This window comes from Gopherus evgoodei, chromosome 11 (genome assembly GCF_007399415.2).
Source record: "Gopherus evgoodei ecotype Sinaloan lineage chromosome 11, rGopEvg1_v1.p, whole genome shotgun sequence".
NCBI classification, from domain to species: Eukaryota; Metazoa; Chordata; order Testudines; family Testudinidae; genus Gopherus; species Gopherus evgoodei.
Genome location: NC_044332.1, coordinates 36,296,166 through 36,314,677, shown reverse-complemented (window position 1 = coordinate 36,314,677; position 18,512 = coordinate 36,296,166). Strand labels below are relative to the sequence as shown.

Here is an 18,512-nt window from a genome sequence, read left to right as displayed (position 1 = left end):
AATTTGGTTACAGGTATTTAGCATGTTGAGAACATAATCTGAGGAAATAAAGGAAATAATTGGATTTTGGAGTAAGGAAAATGTAAATGTTAGCCTTATCCTCCTCTCACACCTGTGCAGATCAGGGTATCTCCACTGAATTAAACAGAATTACATTGGTGTAAAACCAGTATAAGTGAAAGGAGAAACAGGTTGGTTGTGTCACTCCCTTATTGCCCTAATGGTCTGTTTTTCAAAGATAGTGAGCACTTGCAGTTCCCATTGACTTAAGTTTCTTAAAAATTGATTACTTACTTAAAGACACAATGTGGGTTCAAACCACCATTACCATGCACCTCCTTACTCTAGAGCAAAGTGGGCATGTAGCCATGCCTTTGTGGGTCACAACTGAGAATACCAAATTCAGGACAAACTGCTGAGAAATGGGGCAGATACACCCCAAAACTGCTGGTTATTTTCCCTTAAGATATACCAAACCAGCAATAAAAGTAAACTTCTGTTTCACCACACTGGCTAACAAGAAGTCAAAGCAGCAGTTTCCTTAGGCATGTCAGTCCTTGTATCACCACCAAAAACACTAGACTTAATGAGGAGTGGTTCCTTGCAACCAGTTTCATCAAATGAAAGGTTCTTCCAATCTCAAAGAACCAGCCACACACCCTGGTCAATATATAACTCAGATCTTACCCAATAAACTCGGTTATTTTAGCATCTAACATCTAAAGGTTTATTTAAAGAAAGAAAGAGAGAGAAAGAAAGAAAGAAAGGTAAGAGTTAAAATTGGTTAAAGGAATCAAATACATACAGTAATTACAAAGTTCTTGGTTCAGGCTTGTAGCAATGATGGACTAAACTGCTGGCTTAAGTCACGTCTCTGGTTGCTTCCAAATCATTGGAAGGACCTCAGTCCCTTGGTTAGAATGCTCCCGTTAGTATAAATACATAGTTCAGAGGTTTGAGCAGGAAAGAGGCTGGAGCAGGAAAGAGGCAAAATGGAGATGTTTCCAGGGCCTTTTATAGCTTCTGCCATGTGGAGGGAAAGCCATTGTTTCAAACAAAGGAATGGTGTCCCTAACCTCTGTTTGTCAGAGGGTGGAGATGGAAAGCAGAAGAGAGATCTCTTGATCATTACCTGTTAGATTCACTCCCTTTGGGGCACCTGGCATTGCCACTGTCGGCAGACAGGATACTAGGCTGGATGGACCTTTGGTCTGACCCAGTATGGCCATTCTTATGTTCTTAACAAAGCCCTTAGCACAGCTAGTGGAAAACTGGGTAAAAGATGGAGTTTGGAGTCACCTGGGCAAGTCATGTGTGCCTGAATAATTTCGCTTAGTCATAGCAGGAAAGTCCATTAAGTGTAGATAGGTATCGCCCGTGGTCCATTGTGAGTTAAGTGTTCCTTGTTGAGCCACTTAATTTGAATCGTCCCTTCAAGATGTGCAGGATAAATACCTTGTGGGTGTTACCCCAGCACCAAAAATATGAGAAATCCAGGTATAGAGCCAATACGCATAACTTGAAATACAAAAATGATACATGCATAAAGATAGCATAATCATATTCAGTGAATCATAACCTTTCCATAGAGATCTCAAATGCCACATTTTATGCAAGATTTGTTGCAATTATATAAGAGTGATGGCAGCAATGATCTGCATGGTCATCTTTTATCAGATAATATCACAGAGTATATAACAGTCCCTATTCTAATTTGATGGCATTTTACACCCACTTCGCACTGGTGGAGAGGAGATGTAGGGAAATGATGAATCACGCCCTATGAACCTGTTTAGGTACCAACATTTGGAGGGAGACCCAATACATTTGCTTTTATGGAGACTTTTCTATTTTTAACTTGAAAGAAGAGATATTTCAGATATTTCCCAAAAGGAAAGAGAGATTTTAAAAGTCTTGATCTGTTATGTACATAACTCTACTATGTAATAAGTTACCATTAATATTAAATGAAAGATGTTCTACCTAGAAAATAATATTTGATACATTTTAAAATGATGTCAAATAAAGGAATTAGAATGTATAAATATTTTATTGGCTGTTATAGCTTTATAAATTCATTGGGCTCTATGTGTGTGTTTTATAAAAATAGTAAAATAAGCATTATCTTTCTCAAATATGTTTATACAGGCTCCATGCCAACCCACTATGAACGTTATTATGGCTTTACAAGGTTTGCTATTGAACTCAATGAGTTAGATCCTGTATTGAAAGATATTCTTCCAGCAACAGATGCACGATTCAGGCCAGATCAGAGGCAAGAAATATCATTTATATGTTTAATATTTATGATTGTTTTATGGCAGAGTTTGAACCCCAGCATCGAATTTTGCCCAGATCTGCACTATAATATGTGCTATGCCTTAGATTCTGCTAGAAAAGAAAATATTAAATATTATGATAAAAATCTTGGCTTATCCAGCTCAGGAAAGGGAAGCATACAGAGATCCTGGTGCTATGGGAATTCTTCTGGCAGAGGCAGAATTCCAGAAATTTCCAGCAAATACATGCTCTGGTATGTCCTTTCCTTCTCCCGTGAATAGAAGCAACGTTTGCCCATTGGTAGTACTTGCTGTTGGCAGTATCATATGACAGCTGGAGAGATGCACATGCCTTACTATAGCTCATGCATATGTAGCTGGTGAGCCAGCATATCAGCAATTCTTGTTTCTTAGCATTCTCTTGCATGCTAGGGAAGGATCCTGTCCTGTTGTTTGTGCAGAGAGTAGGGAGCTTGCTCTGAGGAGCTGAAAATGTAAACAAGACTAAGAAATTATATTTCAGACTCCGAAGTATAAATTAAATAATTTTACTATTTCTTTTTTAATTGGCTCTGGCCTTAAAGCAGGTGCATAGAACTCAATAGCTCTTTTCAAGAACAAAGAGCTTTTCAAGGCTGCTGGCCTTGTTTTCTAGGATGAATGTTTTTCTGGCAATGTTGTTACAGAACGATGAGATTGTATATTTACTAAAAGATCCGTTGTTATCTGTATAGACTTTTGGAAGAAGGAAATATAGAAGCAGCAGCCACAGAAAAGCAAAGAATAGAGGAACTCCAGAGAAGTCGAAGGCGAAACATGGAGGAGAATAACATTGAATACAAACCAAAATTTTTTAAGTGAGTAAAGCAATTTCAGTAATAAGTCTATAATTTGTTTTCTGTGCAGCCATCAACATAAGAGGACAACGCAGAGGGCATCTGCCTCTTAAATAGGCAGGGCCAGAGTAGTATAATAAAGAAGTGAAAAGATGGAAACAATCCAATTTCAAGAAATACTTTCAGAGTGCTGAGTCCTGTCTGAGGCAATTGTAACATATTTTTAAATGAATTGAATACTGACTAACCAAACTAGGAAGCCGACGGTCCCTGTTAGTCCACAAGAGAAGTAAGACATAGGCAACAGCCTTACAAATTTTCTTCATATCACCCTGCCAATGTGCCTCAAGTTTAACAGTGGAGAAGGAAGTTCCAGAAGGAATGTGTCAACTCATGTTTGTCCTAAATTTAGCTGTGTATTAAAAAAAAAATAAAAAGTGGTGGTGGGGAAGGTTTAAAATGATTTGAACAGAATTTTTAAGGTAGTTTTTCAAATTGTATTACTCTGGTTTTTGTTTTGTTTTTGTGGGGAAAAGTCGTGTGGTTTTTTTGTTTGTTTGTTTTAATTAAAACATTCCCTTAACTGGTGAAACTGATTGGCATAATTTTATTGTAGGAAATCAGTGAAATGCAGAAAGGAAACGAGCAGCATAAATGGTGGAAGTAAATTAGGCTCCCATCTTCCAAACTGGTCTACATGATTGGACCCATACACACACACACAGAGTCCATTGAAGTCAATAGGGCTTCACATGGGTGCAGGGTTGTATAAATCAGATGGTAGAACTGGATCCTTAGAAGTTCTAAAATGCCTTCACTTTTAACACAGGTTATGAAATTGTTTTATTTTTAAATTGCTGATGTTTATGCTGTATCCTTTTAAAATAGTAAATCAAACCTTTATTAAGACAATTTTCATCTGGGTTTGTTTTGTCTTTTTTTTTTTTGCTTTTGCAGAAAAGTTATCGATGCCAATCAAAGAGAGAGCTGGGTTTCTAATGACACCTATTGGGAACTGCGAAAGGATCCTGGCTTTAGTAAAGTAGAAACCCCCATACTCTGGTAAACTGAGAATGTAGATCTCATAAACATATCACTCTCTGAAGAAAAAATTAATAACTATGCACAATATGTTTCTTATAGCTAAGTGTGGTTTGTGAGTCTACAGAAAACCTACCATTCGCTTTTATATTCATCTTTATAATGGACTTTCGAAAGTGCATTAGACCAGGTCCCTGACCACTTTTGGATCCTTTTTATTTTGCAGCAGCCATTTAAAAATAACCTTTAAAGTTTCATGTATTAAAAATGCAAAACAAAGGAAGCAGATTCGTTATCCAAAGTTGCTCGGAAGAGGTTGTAATACACAAAACTGCAACTGGTGCTTAAAACAAACATTGAGAGTAACAACAAACAAACAAAATGAAAGAAAAAACATTTTGTTCTAACTTATTTTGTTAAAAACTCTTGTGTTACAACAGTCTTATCATTTCCGGCTTAAGGCTAGTCCTTTAGGGTATGTCTACACTACGGGATTATTCCGATTTTACATAAACCGGTTTTGTAAAACAGATTATATAAAGTCGAGTGCACACGGCCACACTAAGCACATTAATTCGGTGGTGTGCGTCCATGTACCGAGGCTAGCATCGATTTCTGGAGTGTTGCACTGTGGGTAGCTATCCCGTAGCTATCCCATAGTTCCCGCAGTCTCCCCTGCCCATTGGAATTCTGGATTGAGATCCCAATGCATGATGGTGCAAAAACAGTGTCGCAGGTAATTCTGGGTAAATGTCATCACTCAATCTTTCCTCCGTGAAAGCAACGGCAGACAATCATTTCGCACCTTTTTTCCCTGGATTGCCCTGGCAGACGCCATAGCATGGCAACCAAGGAGCCTGTTTTGCCTTTTGTCACTGTCACTGTATGTGTATTGGATGCTGCTGACAGAGGCAGTACTGCAGTGCTACACAGCAGCATTCATTTGCCTTTGCAAGGTAGCAGAGATAGTTAGTATCCCTATTGCACCGTCTGCCATTGTAAATTAGCGATGAGATGACGGTTATCAATCATTTTGTACTGTTTGCAATTGGAAATTGGTGATGACGGTTATCAATCATTTTTTACTGTCTGCTGCTGTCTTGGGTGCTCCTGGCTGGCCTCGCTGAGGTCAGCAGGGGTGCATGGACAAAAATGGGAATGACTCCCTGGGTCATTCCCTTCTTTATGTTTTGTCTAAAAATAGAGTCAGTCCTGCCTAGAATATGGGACAAGTCTACTAGAGAGCCAGAGAGCACAGCCGCTCCGGGTCAGAGCCCCAGAGATCCCGCAGAATTGATGAGCTGCATGCCATTCTAGGGGGTGCCCCGCAACAACCCCACCCGTTGTTTCCCTCTTCCCACACCCCTCCTGGGCTACCATGGAAGTGTCCCCCATTTGTGTGATGAAGTAATAAAGAATGCAGGAATAAGAAACACTGACTTTTTAGCAAGATAAAATGAGGGGGAGGCCGCTCCAGCTGCTATGATAGTCCAGGCAGGACATTAAAGGGTGGTGGGGAGAGGAGCGCAGCCTCTCGCTGCTATGATAGTCCAGGGAGTACAGAATCTTTTCTTTAGACATGAAAGGGGGCGGGGGCTGATGGAGCTCAGGCTCCAGTTGCTATGATGAGGACGGTTACCCAGCATGTCGTACCGTATGCCAGGAATGACAGGGAGTCATTCCCATTTTTACCCAGGCGCCCCGGCCGACCTCACCAAGGCCAGCCAGGAGCACTCATGGGCTGATGATGGTTTTCCACCATTTTGTACCATCTGCCATCAGAAAAGGAAGGGGAGGGGATGCTGCTGTTCAGCACCGCATCTACCAGCAGCATGCAGTAGACATACAGCGACATTGAAAAATGGCAAGAAATGATTTTTTTCCCTTTTCTTTCACGGGGGGGTGGGGGGGTAAATTGACGACATATACCCTGAACCACCCCGGACAATGTTTTTGACCCTTTTGGCTGAGCTCCCAATGCCTAGAACACAAATGCTTTTCGGGGACTGTGGGATAGCTGGAGTCCTCAGTCCCCCCTCCCTCCCTCCATGACCGTCCCTTTGATTCTTTGGCTTTCCGTTACGCTTGTCACGCAGCACTGTGCTGAGTCCCTGCTGTGGCCTCTGTCTATCATAGCCTGGAGATTTTTTCAAATGCTTTGTCATTTTGTCTTCTGTAATGGAGCTCTGATAGAACAGATTTGTCTCCCCATACAGCGATCAGATCCAGTATCTCCCGTACGGTCCATGCTGGATCTCTTTTTGGATTTGGGACTGCATGGCCACCCGTGCTGATCAGAGCTCCACACTGGGCAAACAGGAAATGCAATTCAAAAGTTTGCGGGGCTTTTCCTGTCTACCTGGCCAGTGCATCCGAGTTCAGATTGCTTTCCAGAGCGGTCACAATGGTGCACTGTGGGATACTGCCCGGAGGTCAATACTGTCAATTTGTGGTCACACTAACCCTAATCCGACATGGCAATACCGATTTCAGCACTATTCCTCTTGTTGGGGAGGAGTACAGAAACCGGTTTAAAGAGCCCTTTATATCGATATAAAGGGCCTCGTTGTGTGGACGGGTGCAGGGTTAAATCGGTTTAACGCTGCTAAATTCGATTTAAACGCGTAGTGTAGACCAGGCCTCAGTGTGATGTGCTTGGACTGGCCTTGTCAAAAAGACATAATGCTTTTCTGGAAGCTGTTCCCATTCATATGACATTGTTCATGCCTTAAGCAACACATGAAGATATCCAATAAGTCATTTTAAAATATGTATTCTTAGGCTTGTGTGAGCGGCAGATTTTATTCATATTCTGAATACTGGTGATTATGTATTATTAAAAATAAAATCCACCTAAATGGATGAGAAGGGAAAGTGACCTGCTGTATATGCTTTAGCTTTGCGAAGCTGGTTGTGTAATCAGACTCAAACAGGAAAACTAGCTAACTTTGTGACAGTTTTGGTAAATGCATCTGGGTTGCTAGTCAGAAAATTCATATCCAACATGCCTAATGCTGTGATATATTTATCATATGTGCCATTGATTTGACATGGCCTCACACTTTCTCACATTTCCCCATAACTGTTTATACAATTAGAATTCCCTGTAGCTTTGCAACAATGTTAGAAACACAGAAAGATTTCACAGGAAGTTTTCTCTCCAGAAGTAGGATAGCAATATAAACATAACAGGCACTTTCTGTCATGCACACCATATTCTTTACTGGTCTGTTTGTCTGTGCCCACTCCCAACTTGAATTTCTTAGCTGAATTTGTTTGGAGGAGGAGTGGAAGCACTCACGCATGCTGCGTTAATGGCTTTTTGTATTGTCAAAATAGTTTTTATGCAAAATTAACTTTTAGTTTTTCATAAAGTGATTTTGTAGTTTTTGATTAAGAAACAGGACTCTTAAATGTTTTTATCCCACAGTTAAATGTCTATGGAAGGAGGCTGGGCACTTTCTATCTGAAAAAATGACTGAAATGCATAACTGCAGAGGGCAAATATTATTAAAGAAAGTTTTATTAGATAAAAAAATTGTATTCCATACTATAGGATCTAGTCTTCTATTAATGCATCTGGTGTTTAAATAAATTACATTTACCTATATACGTCTTCTGAATGTCCTGATAACACTTCTGTGTGTACACATGTCTCACATCTGTACACATCTCAAGTCTTTTTGCATATACACAGTATATTTACTTTTTCTGCAGCTCAGCATTTCCCACAATTCTGGACATCTGGGCTTCTCTTCTTTCTCTGCAGCTTTGTGGAGGCAGTTCAGTGCTTTGGTGTCTCATGCTCTGGACAGGATCCCTGTGCTCCTTCTTACCGCCAGATTCTTTGCCTCCATGGCAACAGATGGTGTTGGTTTCTCTTGCGCTCGCCCTTACCTTTCAATTTGAGTTGTTTCTGCCCAGTTTTGGGGCAGTGGGGAGCAGTGTTCTCCTGCCCCCTTTCCTCCTCCTTCCTGGGTCAGTTACATCTTCAGTAGGTTAACCCTCTCTGAGCATCCACTGCAACATTTCCCTGTTGGCTTTTCTGCCACTCTGTAAGCATGCCAAAGCAGCCAAGAAAACACAGGGTTAAAGCCAAGCAATGCTCTGTTTGTAAGGCAGCCTTCCCAGGCTCGGCAGACAGTGAGTTATGCCCAGCCTGCACCCAGCCAACCAACCCTAATTTAATTAGGGCTGAGGGCTACTAGTCAAAAAGCTAGGTGGGGTCTTTTTCCCACCAAGGCAACTGTGGCTTCAGCCAAGGAAAAATGTACTAAAACCCTCGGTGTAGAGCAGGAGGAAGCTCTAAAAGCAAGGAGGACCCTGACCACTTGTCTCAGAGGTAAGTAATAGAAAACTCTTGCAGAACAAAGAGGAGAGGCTTGCAGGCCACCAGTCCCTCCATCCAATTCTTAAAGTGGATAGTGAGCACCTTGGGGAAAGAAGCAGGGCCCTTCCTCCCAAGCTAACCAGGAAGGGTTGGACAAGAATTCCCTCTGGGAAATGGTACCAAATAGGGGAGGATTATGAAGAAGACCTCTTGAGATGGCTCCAGATCCTGAGAAAGGTAAGCCACAAAAGGCCTCACCAAAGCTTCAGCGCTCCCACAGTGCACTAAAAAGGTTAAAAAGTCAATAAAGGGAAAGAAAAAGGACAAAAAATCCAGTAGATATGAGTCCTTTGATTCCTCTTCCTCTTCCCTCAGCCCCTCCTCCAGTGAGGAAGGCAAGCTGTCTGACTCTGAATCCAAACAGTATGGGCAACAGTGTTTAGCTTGAGGAATGTCAAGCTATTTTTAACAAGATTCAAATCCAGCCTGTTCAGCTCACCTCAGCTGAGTTCTTGCTTCTCTCAAGCCTCCATCACCTCAGCTCAGAGAAGAAAGAGGTGATGGAGGCTTGAGAGAAGCAGCTGGAGGAGGTGTAAGAGGTAATATCAGCATAATCATAAACAGCAAATTACAACTTTTCCATAGACACCTTACCTGACCTCCTTTGTACAAGGTTTGGTGCAACTATAGGACTTTGGTTGCAACGATGATCTATACGGTCGCAGTTCATGTCAGTAACATCACAAGCAGGTCCCGGTGGATGCCCAGTTCTTTGGTTGAGGATACGTCGCACACAGATGGAGCATGCACTGTCTATCTCCAAACTCCATCCAAAAAACAAGCTGTGAGGTGAAGAGGGTCAGGTTTGGGATGTTGGAGTTGGCCCCGGTCCTGCGTGAGGAGATCTGGTAGTGCGTGGAGGCAGAGTGGTGTTTGGGTGGAGAGGTTCAGGAGGTCCATGAACCAAACCTGACGGGGCCAAAATAGGGCTCGAGTCCAGCAAATCTTGCATAGGATTTGCGGGAGGAGGATATGGGAGGAAAGGCAGCTCCCCTGGAACAGTAAAGCGGAAGTTTGTGATTCTCGCAAGTGGCAGAGAAATCCAATTGCTGTGTGCCCCACTTGTGGAAAAGGTACCACAGGATGTTGTCGTGCAGTTCCCACTCGTGGTTCAGGCAGAGAATCATACTGAGCGCATTGGTGGGTGCCAGGAAGATACATAGCCTGGAGTGTGATGATGTTTGATATCCTAGTTTGAGAGATGGATGGACTCTGAATAGAGGGAGGGAGTTCTGGCGCTGACTGTTTTTTGATGTAGACCACCACTGCAATGTTGTTAGAGAACATTTGGATGTGTTTGGCCTGTATGTGGGGAAGAGATGTCTGGTGGGTGAGATAGACTGCCCGCAGTTCTATGAGGTTTACGTGCATCCTGGCTTCTCGAGGCATCCAGATGCCCCGTGCAGTGTGGCTTCCTAGAGAGCACCCTCACCCGTGAGGGAGGCGTCTTTTGTGATCCTGGCTTGAAGGGAGTACTGACCAGCAGGTGGGTAGAGTTGGTCCACCAGATGAAGGACAGTAGTGCCGGCTGGGGAATCAGGATCTTGCTGTCCAGGTGGTCACGTTGTCTTTAGACAGAGAGGAGCCAAGCTGAAGGCAACACGTGAAGACGGGCATGTGGCATGACCGAGGTGCATACTGTCAGATGTCCAAGAAGAGGGAGGCAGCAGTGGATAGTGATGTGGGGGTTGCAGCACAGGCCAGCAGTTTGATTCATGATGGTGATGAAGTGGTCCGCTGGAAGGAAGACCCATGCTGCGATGGAATCGAGCCATGCCCCGGTAAAGTTGATCATCTGGGTAGGGATAAGGACTGACTTCTCCTTGTTGAAGCAGACCCCGAGAGATGGATGGAGAGGGAAGATGGCAGAGAGTAGGCAGGGGTGGAGGAGTGCAGCAAGGAGCCATTTGTCCAGGTAAAGAAAACTAGAGTGGCCAAGGCTGCACATCTGTGTTGCTATGACAGCGAAGAATTTGGAGTCATTGCTGTGCCGAAAGGCAGGACCTGAAATTGGTAAGGGCTGTGCCCCAGTGTGAAGCGGAGCAACTTTCGATGGGCTGGCTGAATATCGATGTGGAAATAGGCGTCCTTTATGTTGAGAGCCACCAACCAGACCACCAAGGAGTTGGGTGTGGGTGAGTAAAGAGAAACTCCACGCCCTGGGTGGGGACAAAGTACCATCTTTCTGCCCTCTTCGGGGCGTGGGTGCAGGAGGCAAAGGTATGTCATACCATCTGAGCCGGTTGCAGGATAGCCTTGTTAATGGGGAGAGCCATCCATGAGGGTCCCTGGCATTGGAGGATGTCCGGCTGTTGATGCTGGGTGTCCTGGACCTCCTCCAACAGGAGTGCAAGTGTAAATAACGCCTGATATTGGCGGTGGTCGTCTGGTGGGGACAGAGCAGTTGGAATGAGCGCCTCATCTGGGAAGGAACAGGCCTCTGTGAGAACTGGCAGTACCATTTCCATCTCTCCTTCCTCCTTCTCATGCACAGAGGGCACCAGTGGGCACACTGGGGACAGCTGGTACGAAGCTACAAACAAGGCAGGGCACTCTTGGTAAGGATCTTAAGGTGCCCAGTAGTAAAGGTCTCCGAGCATGGGTGGTTCGCACCAGGGTCATAAGCCGGGGCAAGTGAGGAGGTATGTGCCATGGCTATGAATTCTGTTGGGGGGCTGGCGAGAATGAAGCCCTCGAAGTTGGAGGATGGTTCTGGCAATGGTGGTGCCATTGGTACCAGAGGGTCGAGGTGGGGAAAAGGGATGCACCACTCAGACAGCAGCAGTAATGGTTTATCTGCCAGGCAGGACGGAGATGGTCAGTGGGAAGCAGAGGAGAACCAGGGTACAGGAGTAGCAGTTCTTCAGTAGACATCAGCAGGTTAAGGCGGCTAGGAGTACAAGGAGTTGCATGGGATGACCCCGAGGCTCCAGGCAGCATTGGCGGTACAGGCAGTAGGCGTGCAGGTGCCAGTGCAATAATCAGAGCTTCCACAGGTGCTTGTCCTTACCCTTGAGCCAGGGGAGCTTGGGAGTTGGAGCAGCCGGGTCAACATGTGACTTCTTCCCCAACCTGGCACTGCTTGGGGAGGCAATGCTGCATTTTTGGGCAGTCCTGGACAGGGATCTGCCCTTATGCCCATGGCCCTGTTTCTTCTGCTCATGGCTGGCTTGTCCGATGTTCTCAGTACCATTGGGATCTGTGCCTGAGAGAGGCTCAGTGGAGCACTAACTGTCTGTGACAGACGGTGCATCGGCAGTTTCATATGGGAACACGCCCACGGGCGCATGGCCTCCTCCATGAGGAACTCCCAAAGTCAAAGTTCTTGGGCCTCCTGCTTCCGTGGCAGGAAGGATTTACAGGTTGCACATTGGTTGGCGATGTGGGCTGCCCTGAGCAGTGCAGCCCTGGTGAAAATGAGTGCGGGCAGGTGACACCTTTCTTGAAGCCTGGATTCTGGGGCATTGTTCCATTTGGGGTTTCCTCCACCTCTGGGGGTAAAGAAAGAAAACTACACCAAGTATCTATGAACTGGAAGCTACAACCAGAGGTGGACTAAGATTTATTGGGGCCCTGGGCACAAAGAACATTTGGGTCCTCCATACTCCGTTGAAAACACGAATGTATCAAAATGCATTAACACAAAGACCCCATTCAGTGTCTACACACTGCATTATAATAAAGCAAATCATATCCTAATTCAGTATGCCTAAATTAACAGTTCAATTTTTCTACATAGAAAATTAATATGGTAAAATATATGTAAAATAACTCAAAATGAAATAATGTTAACATTTTAGTGATCTTGTAGACTCTTATTCAAGAACTATTAACACCTGTGAGTGTCCTCCCCATTATTATGGTAGCAATGGAACATTGAAACATTTTTTTACATTTCTCACAGTGCTAAACTACAAGAAAAACATACAGGCCAAACCAATAGTCTCTAATACAAGTTCACCAATACCTTATCTTAATTAAATTAAACAACACACTGTATGTGTCAATTGTTTATCAGGCCTGAAACATTAAACAACGAAATACTATATTTATTTGAATAATTATTTAAACAAACCCTCTGTAATCCATTTATTATTTCACGTTTTCGGATTGATTATTTTCTGACTTAAAGTGCCCTTAAAGTTTCACATTCCTTTTAAAGAGATTGCATTTTGTTATTATTTTGATTCTGTGACTTTTATCCCATCAAAGATCCCTTTTATCACCATCTATTAAACTGAGAGAAGCTTAGCAAACTAATTACAGGCAGACTTTGCGTGTCATTCCCAAGAACATCTTTATATAGCAGTGGAAAAATGTGCTACACTTAATATACTGTAAATGTCTCTCTTTTATATGCCCATTAAATTTACATTTTAATAATACTATCACATTATGTGACCAAAAATACAAATAAATAAAACATGATATAAGATATGTCTTACCTTTTTAAATGATCGTTTTCTTCCGAGTTTTGAGGTAGGAAAAATCATGTATAATGTCGTCACAGGCCATTTGTCAAACCAGTTCTGACTCAGCTGCCATTAGAGATAATGCATTCAGATGTTTTTAGTGCATTGTTGATCTCAGTTCATTTTTTATCCTTGCCATCTTCGAAAATGTACATTCTTGTTCACAATTTGTAACTGGTAGGGTCAGGAAAATTCTGAGAGCAACATTCACATTAAGGAATGTTGATTGAAGGTCACTTTGCCTTAAAACTTTCATTTGTACAAAGAATTTGAACTGTCTGAGTTCACTGGGAAAATTTTGTTCCAAGTCACTGGGGTAAACTGCAGCAAGTTGAGCTGCACACTTGTGAATGTCAGAAATGTCCAGCAATTTGTTTTCAAATAGTACTCCAAAGCAGTCGTTCAACAACCTATAGGCAGGCATCCAGTTGGTGATGAAGACAAGCTTAATAACTGATCGATTACAACAGAAAAAGTCTCAATGTGAAACTTTTGACTTCCCTCAAGTAAAACCTCAGGTTCTTCCAAGTTATCTGCTAACTGTTTTTGTTTTTGAGAATGAGTCAGATCACTTGGATATTTCTGTGAAAGAGTCTTGCATGTGTTTTTAGCAGCATTTTCAAAATTCTCAAATTCTTCTCATAGAGAAGCCAGAAATGATTCTAGTGATTGCAGTAACTGAATTACTGCATTCAGTCGCTTTTCTGTAACTGCAAGCTGGTCATTTTAAACCCTTTTAAGAACAGGGTCCCAAAGTTATGCCATTGTGACCATGGAATGTGAGTCCATGCTCACTTAAGAACTTAATAACTGCTACAACGTGGTTAAAGACATCTCTACAGTACTGACATTCTGCCTGAAACTGCTGAGCGAGGCCCACATCAACTGTACCTGTTGCCTTTGCATGCCGTATCCATGCCAGCATACAATTTCAGTGGTCCAAGCTTTTCTCATGTTCAGAAAAATGTTCATGGTGTTTCCAATCACTCAATCATTCGATAAAGGCATGTGTTTTGATTGAAAGAAGTTTGCGGGCAAAGCAGTAAACATTTCCAGTGAGTAAATAAGCCAGTCTCACATAACAAGTTCACTGTTGTGCGGCTGACAAGAGAATAGATCTTCAGACAGCCAACACATCTTCTGTCCAATCACTTGAGCAGAAGCAGAGAATTTTTTAATGTTTTTGTTTTGACAAAAAGCAGCTGAACCCATAGCAATCCAAAAGAACTCCTGAAACTTTCATCAATGTTATTCCACAACGCAGGATTGTTGCTAAATTCATCTGCTTGTATTGCATTTGTCTCACCAGTATAACTCAGTCCTGGCTTGCCTGCCTCTGGCAGGTCCTGATCTATAGTTTCCTCCTCTTGAAGGCCAAGGCTACCACTGTTAGCAATAGTGTCCGCCAGACCAATGTTTTCCTCTTTATCCACTGTTTCTCCTTGAAGTATTGATTTATTGTTGGTATCTTTTGTAGCAAAGCAACTTCTTTAACCTCTTTTGCTTGTTTCAGCTTTCTCTTAGCACTTCTCCTTAAGTGACACTTATCCATACTGTGGATTTCATAAACAAATACAGTGGCGGTAAGATTCTTTTTTATTCTCTGTCAATTCTAACGGAAACTGTTGGCATCTGACCAATCGTGCAGCAAGTTATTTGCATATTGCAACAGGAGTGTCTCAAAGTTTGTTGACAAGTAACAGAAAAAGAATTGTACATATTACAGTACATTTAAAAGCAAAAGCCCTGGAAAAATATTTTAGCTTATGTACTTAAAATTCAAAAACAGCTAAAAAGAAACAAATTTTTAAGTACCAAAAAATAGAAGTCCTTTGCATACGGTATAGATGGCCCACAGTATATTTAAATATATCTACTTACAGTGCCTGAGTTGTACTACGATACTTGATTTACAACAACAAACTACACAAAAAATGGCTTTTAAAAAAGGGGGAAAAAACCCAGGAAAGCAACAAGAAAAAAATCACTAATTAGATTCTGGATTATAGCAGTATTTATGGATCTATTATAAAGATTTTTCTGGGGGCCCCCAAATTGGCTGGGCCCCTGGGCTTGAGTCTTGTGGGCCTTTGTGTTAATCCACAACTGAGTACAACTAGGTAACACTATGAACAACAATATACAAATATCTACACATAGCAAACAGAGAAGAAATCACTCACGAAGCTGGGAGTGCGAATGGACGGGTTCTGACTCTAGCCATGTGGCTGTAAGAGGGAAGTTGAACAATGTTGAACTGCACGGCCTGTTGTAGCTGCAAACATGAGGTGGACGAACAGTGCATGTGCAGGTCAATAGACACTGCTACAGAGTCTTTCGGCTCCAGCGCATGGCTCACATGCACACCCACATTTGGAATCCATATAGCGACCAGCGCTCGAAGAAGAAGGTATAGTACCTTGTTTTTGCCTCAATTCATGCTTTTGCTTTACCGAAGAAATGTATGCCATAGTAACTAGCTAGTAATGAACTCCACTTACTGCCATGCTAGTAGCTGTAAAATATTGATGCATAAAGAATATGAAGTTTAAATTATAAAGAATTTCCAGTAAGAAACACTGCTGATGAAGCCTTGATAAAAGAGTTTACATTAGGGCTTGGAGGACTAGTTCCAAAGAAAATATTGAACCATCCAGAAATACTGCCTTCCTCTCTCTTCTGTCTTAGCTGTCATGATTTTTTTTCTCACCTACCCATCTTTCCCCTTACGTCACTATTACCCTATTCTGTATTTCAGGCCATATGTCTGTCTGAATAAATTGTTCCCCTTCCCACACACCTATTGTAGCCCCCCTACCTCCTCTCCATCCTTAAATGCTCATCCAGTTTTCATGCTACTAGTAGTACCTTCAGTGTTTTGTAATACTGTGATCTTGGGGTCCATAGTGTTTGCCTGAAGTGCTTCAGAATACAATCCATGCCAGAGAAAAGCAGTATAGAGTCTAGGATCACATTAGCAGCTGACAGCAAGATTTACATCGAGGACAAAGATAACTGGGAAGTCTAAAATAGTAGAGGAAAGAGAAGCTGGTTAAGGGGAAATTGAGAATGAATAGGTCATAGAGACAATGAGAATAAGCCCTGTAGGAATGTAATGGGGTTTGATGGGGTCCAGTTTGTAAAGAGTAAATTAAAGGTATAAGTACGATGTTTGGGTCTGGCCTGAGACTTTTTACAGCAGCTGGAGATGAGCAGATATCTCAGTGCATTTAGCTTCTATCAAAAGTTCAGATAAACACCCAGATATTACAATGCTCATCCAGATCTTTCTGAATCTGAGAATCTGTTGAGGTCTTTGGGACCCTCAGAAGGCTGTGATCTCTCCTTATTGTAGACACTAGAAATGTAAAGAGAGTCTCAGCTTTCATTTTAAAAGTCTGTTTCAAATGAACTATAAAACTAGGTTAACTGATCACGAAGGTTGAAAGGATCAAACAATAGGTTCCGCTTCTGCAGCAGAAGACTAAGGGAACCAAACAAAACACACATACGCACACTTTTTATGTCGCATCCATTATATCTGAGGCATATCTCAAACAACCACCTGGCTCACCCTACCCATAATCTGGAAATTAGCATTGTGCAAAGTGGGTTGACAGTGATGGATAGGAATTCATTGTGTTGTGGTTGGAGAGACTTAGCAAAATTAAAATTTGCAGATGTGATCAAAAAATGCTCAGGCTGTCTCTGTCTTGAGGTTTGCTTATCACTAATTAGAACGTCAGTGAGAATTTCAAAAGAGCCTTAAAGAGAGAAAATTTAACTTTACCATGTAGAAAGTAAAAACAACTGGGAAGCTTGGATTCTGATCCTCGAAGGTGCTGAGCACCTGCAATGCCCATTGGCTTCAGTGGGAGTTGAAGGCACTCAACATCACTCAGGATGGGGCTCGTTCATTTATATGTCAATGTAATAGTTCCTCTTTTAGCATTTTGTTTTCCTGTGAGTGCTTGAGATATAAAGTATTTGTCTAGGAGGTTTTTGATGAAGAATTTTTTTTACCTTGTAGTCATTCACATATTATTTTTACTTTAAAAGAAAGAAGCATGGACTAATGGTGAACTGTTCATTGTTGCAAGATTGCATATTCCTTCTATTTATATAACCTGTCTTTAATCTCATTGTGCTAACGTAAACCCATTCACCTCAGTAGCATTACACCATGGATGAATTTGGCCCATAGTGTCCAAAATAGTAATGAACCGTTCTTTGTTACGTTACTTAAATACTGTCACATTAATCACTTGGGCATATAATACCCCCAGTCTGTATACAGCTTCCACTGACATCAGTCTGAGCTGAATGTGTATAACTGATAGCATGATTAGCAGGAACAGAAGTTTTGTTTGTTCAGAACCTTTGAAAATCAGATTTTAATTTAAGTGCATAATTTCAGGCACCAAGTTTGGAAAAATGTCTCAATATTTCATTAATGCCATTCTTCATGAGGCAAAGGTACATTTTATGAACCCTACAGGTGCTATCACTGACCTAATTTTGTTTAATTATAACCATTATGTAATTCACCAAAGGAAAAAATCCTTTAAAAAATTAGCACAAAACCAGTGTATGGCATATTAAAATCTCTCTCTGATTCCCATTAATAATAGGGACACTCATTTCAAATTTCTGAATGTTAGGAATGAGCAAGGAGATGAACACACAATTAAAAAAAGGCCCCAAGAATAATGCATCACAAAATCTTTTTTTATTTTGACAGTTGTCATTGATCAGAATTCTTAATGTACGATAGAATAGTTTGTTAAAATAAGGAATTTTTAATAATACAAAATGTCCTTACAGACTCTGCTATTAATTCTTTGCTGAGGAGTGAGAATAGCACACTGTATTTTGTGTGACTACTAAACTGTATAAACCAGCAGAGGGCAGATTTGTGAAGTCCTACTAAGACTACTAAAAAAATTTTAAATAATTTATAGCAGTCCTTTTTTCAGTAATGTACACCACAAATGTAAAGAACTTCCTTCCTGCAATCTGTCATTGCACACAGCTCTCCTTTGATTTAGTTCGTGTTGTCTGAAAAAGGACTGTAAGGTCAGTCCACAAAACAGGCTTGTCTCATTACGTGGTCAAGGCCCCAGTCCTATGAATATACATGAGTAACTTTAGGGCTTGTCTATACTGTGCCGTAGGGCAGTCTACAGGGATATGAACTGCAGCACACTCCAAAACGTTGTGCTCTAGCTGCCCAGTGTGGATGCTGCTGGTGTGAACTAAAAGGTACCTAGTTTGTATTTATGTAGTTCTCTTCAAACAGGACTATGTTAGTGCGAACTGGGTACCATTTAGTTTGCCCCAGCAGCATCCACATTGGGCAGCTAGAGCACAACATTCTGGTGCACGTGGCAGCTCAGGCCCTGATCCATACTGCAGTGGAGTGTAGAGAGAGCCTTACCTATGTGAGCAGTACTGTTGACTTTGAAGACTATTACTACATGAATACAGTTGTCCA

At 41.9% G+C, this 18,512-nt stretch overlaps 2 protein-coding genes across 8 annotated transcripts in view; one reads left to right on the top strand and one right to left on the bottom strand.

The window, feature by feature from the left end:
• OSBPL6 (oxysterol binding protein like 6) overlaps positions 1-4,681 on the top strand; it is a 182,745-nt gene extending 178,064 nt beyond the window's left edge. For all 5 annotated transcript variants that reach the window (XM_030580624.1, XM_030580622.1, XM_030580623.1 and 2 more), the window contains 3 exons: positions 2,149-2,275; positions 3,014-3,136; positions 4,073-4,681. In XM_030580624.1, the coding sequence (XP_030436484.1) occupies positions 2,149-2,275; positions 3,014-3,136; positions 4,073-4,181 (359 nt within the window). In that variant the 3' untranslated portion in view covers positions 4,182-4,681. The remainder of the gene's footprint in view (positions 1-2,148; positions 2,276-3,013; positions 3,137-4,072) is intronic.
• Positions 1,519-18,236, bottom strand: LOC115659884. 3 transcript variants are annotated; one of them, XR_004002663.1, is made up of 2 exons: positions 9,136-12,224; positions 1,519-1,593 (listed from the first exon to the last, which is right to left on the bottom strand). XR_004002663.1 is itself a non-coding variant. In XM_030580626.1 (2 exons), exon 2 carries the CDS (start codon positions 11,032-11,034, stop codon positions 10,117-10,119), a length of 918 nt encoding a protein of 305 aa, XP_030436486.1. In that variant the 5' UTR covers positions 11,035-12,037; positions 12,992-18,236; the 3' UTR covers positions 9,060-10,116. The 3 variants fall into 3 exon arrangements, 1 of the variants encoding a protein (XP_030436486.1); XR_004002662.1 differs by lacking the exon at positions 1,519-1,593 and adding an exon at positions 6,738-8,209 and having other exon boundaries at positions 9,141-12,224; XM_030580626.1 differs by lacking the exon at positions 1,519-1,593 and adding an exon at positions 12,992-18,236 and having other exon boundaries at positions 9,060-12,037.
• Between the last annotated feature and the right edge of the window lie 276 nt (positions 18,237-18,512).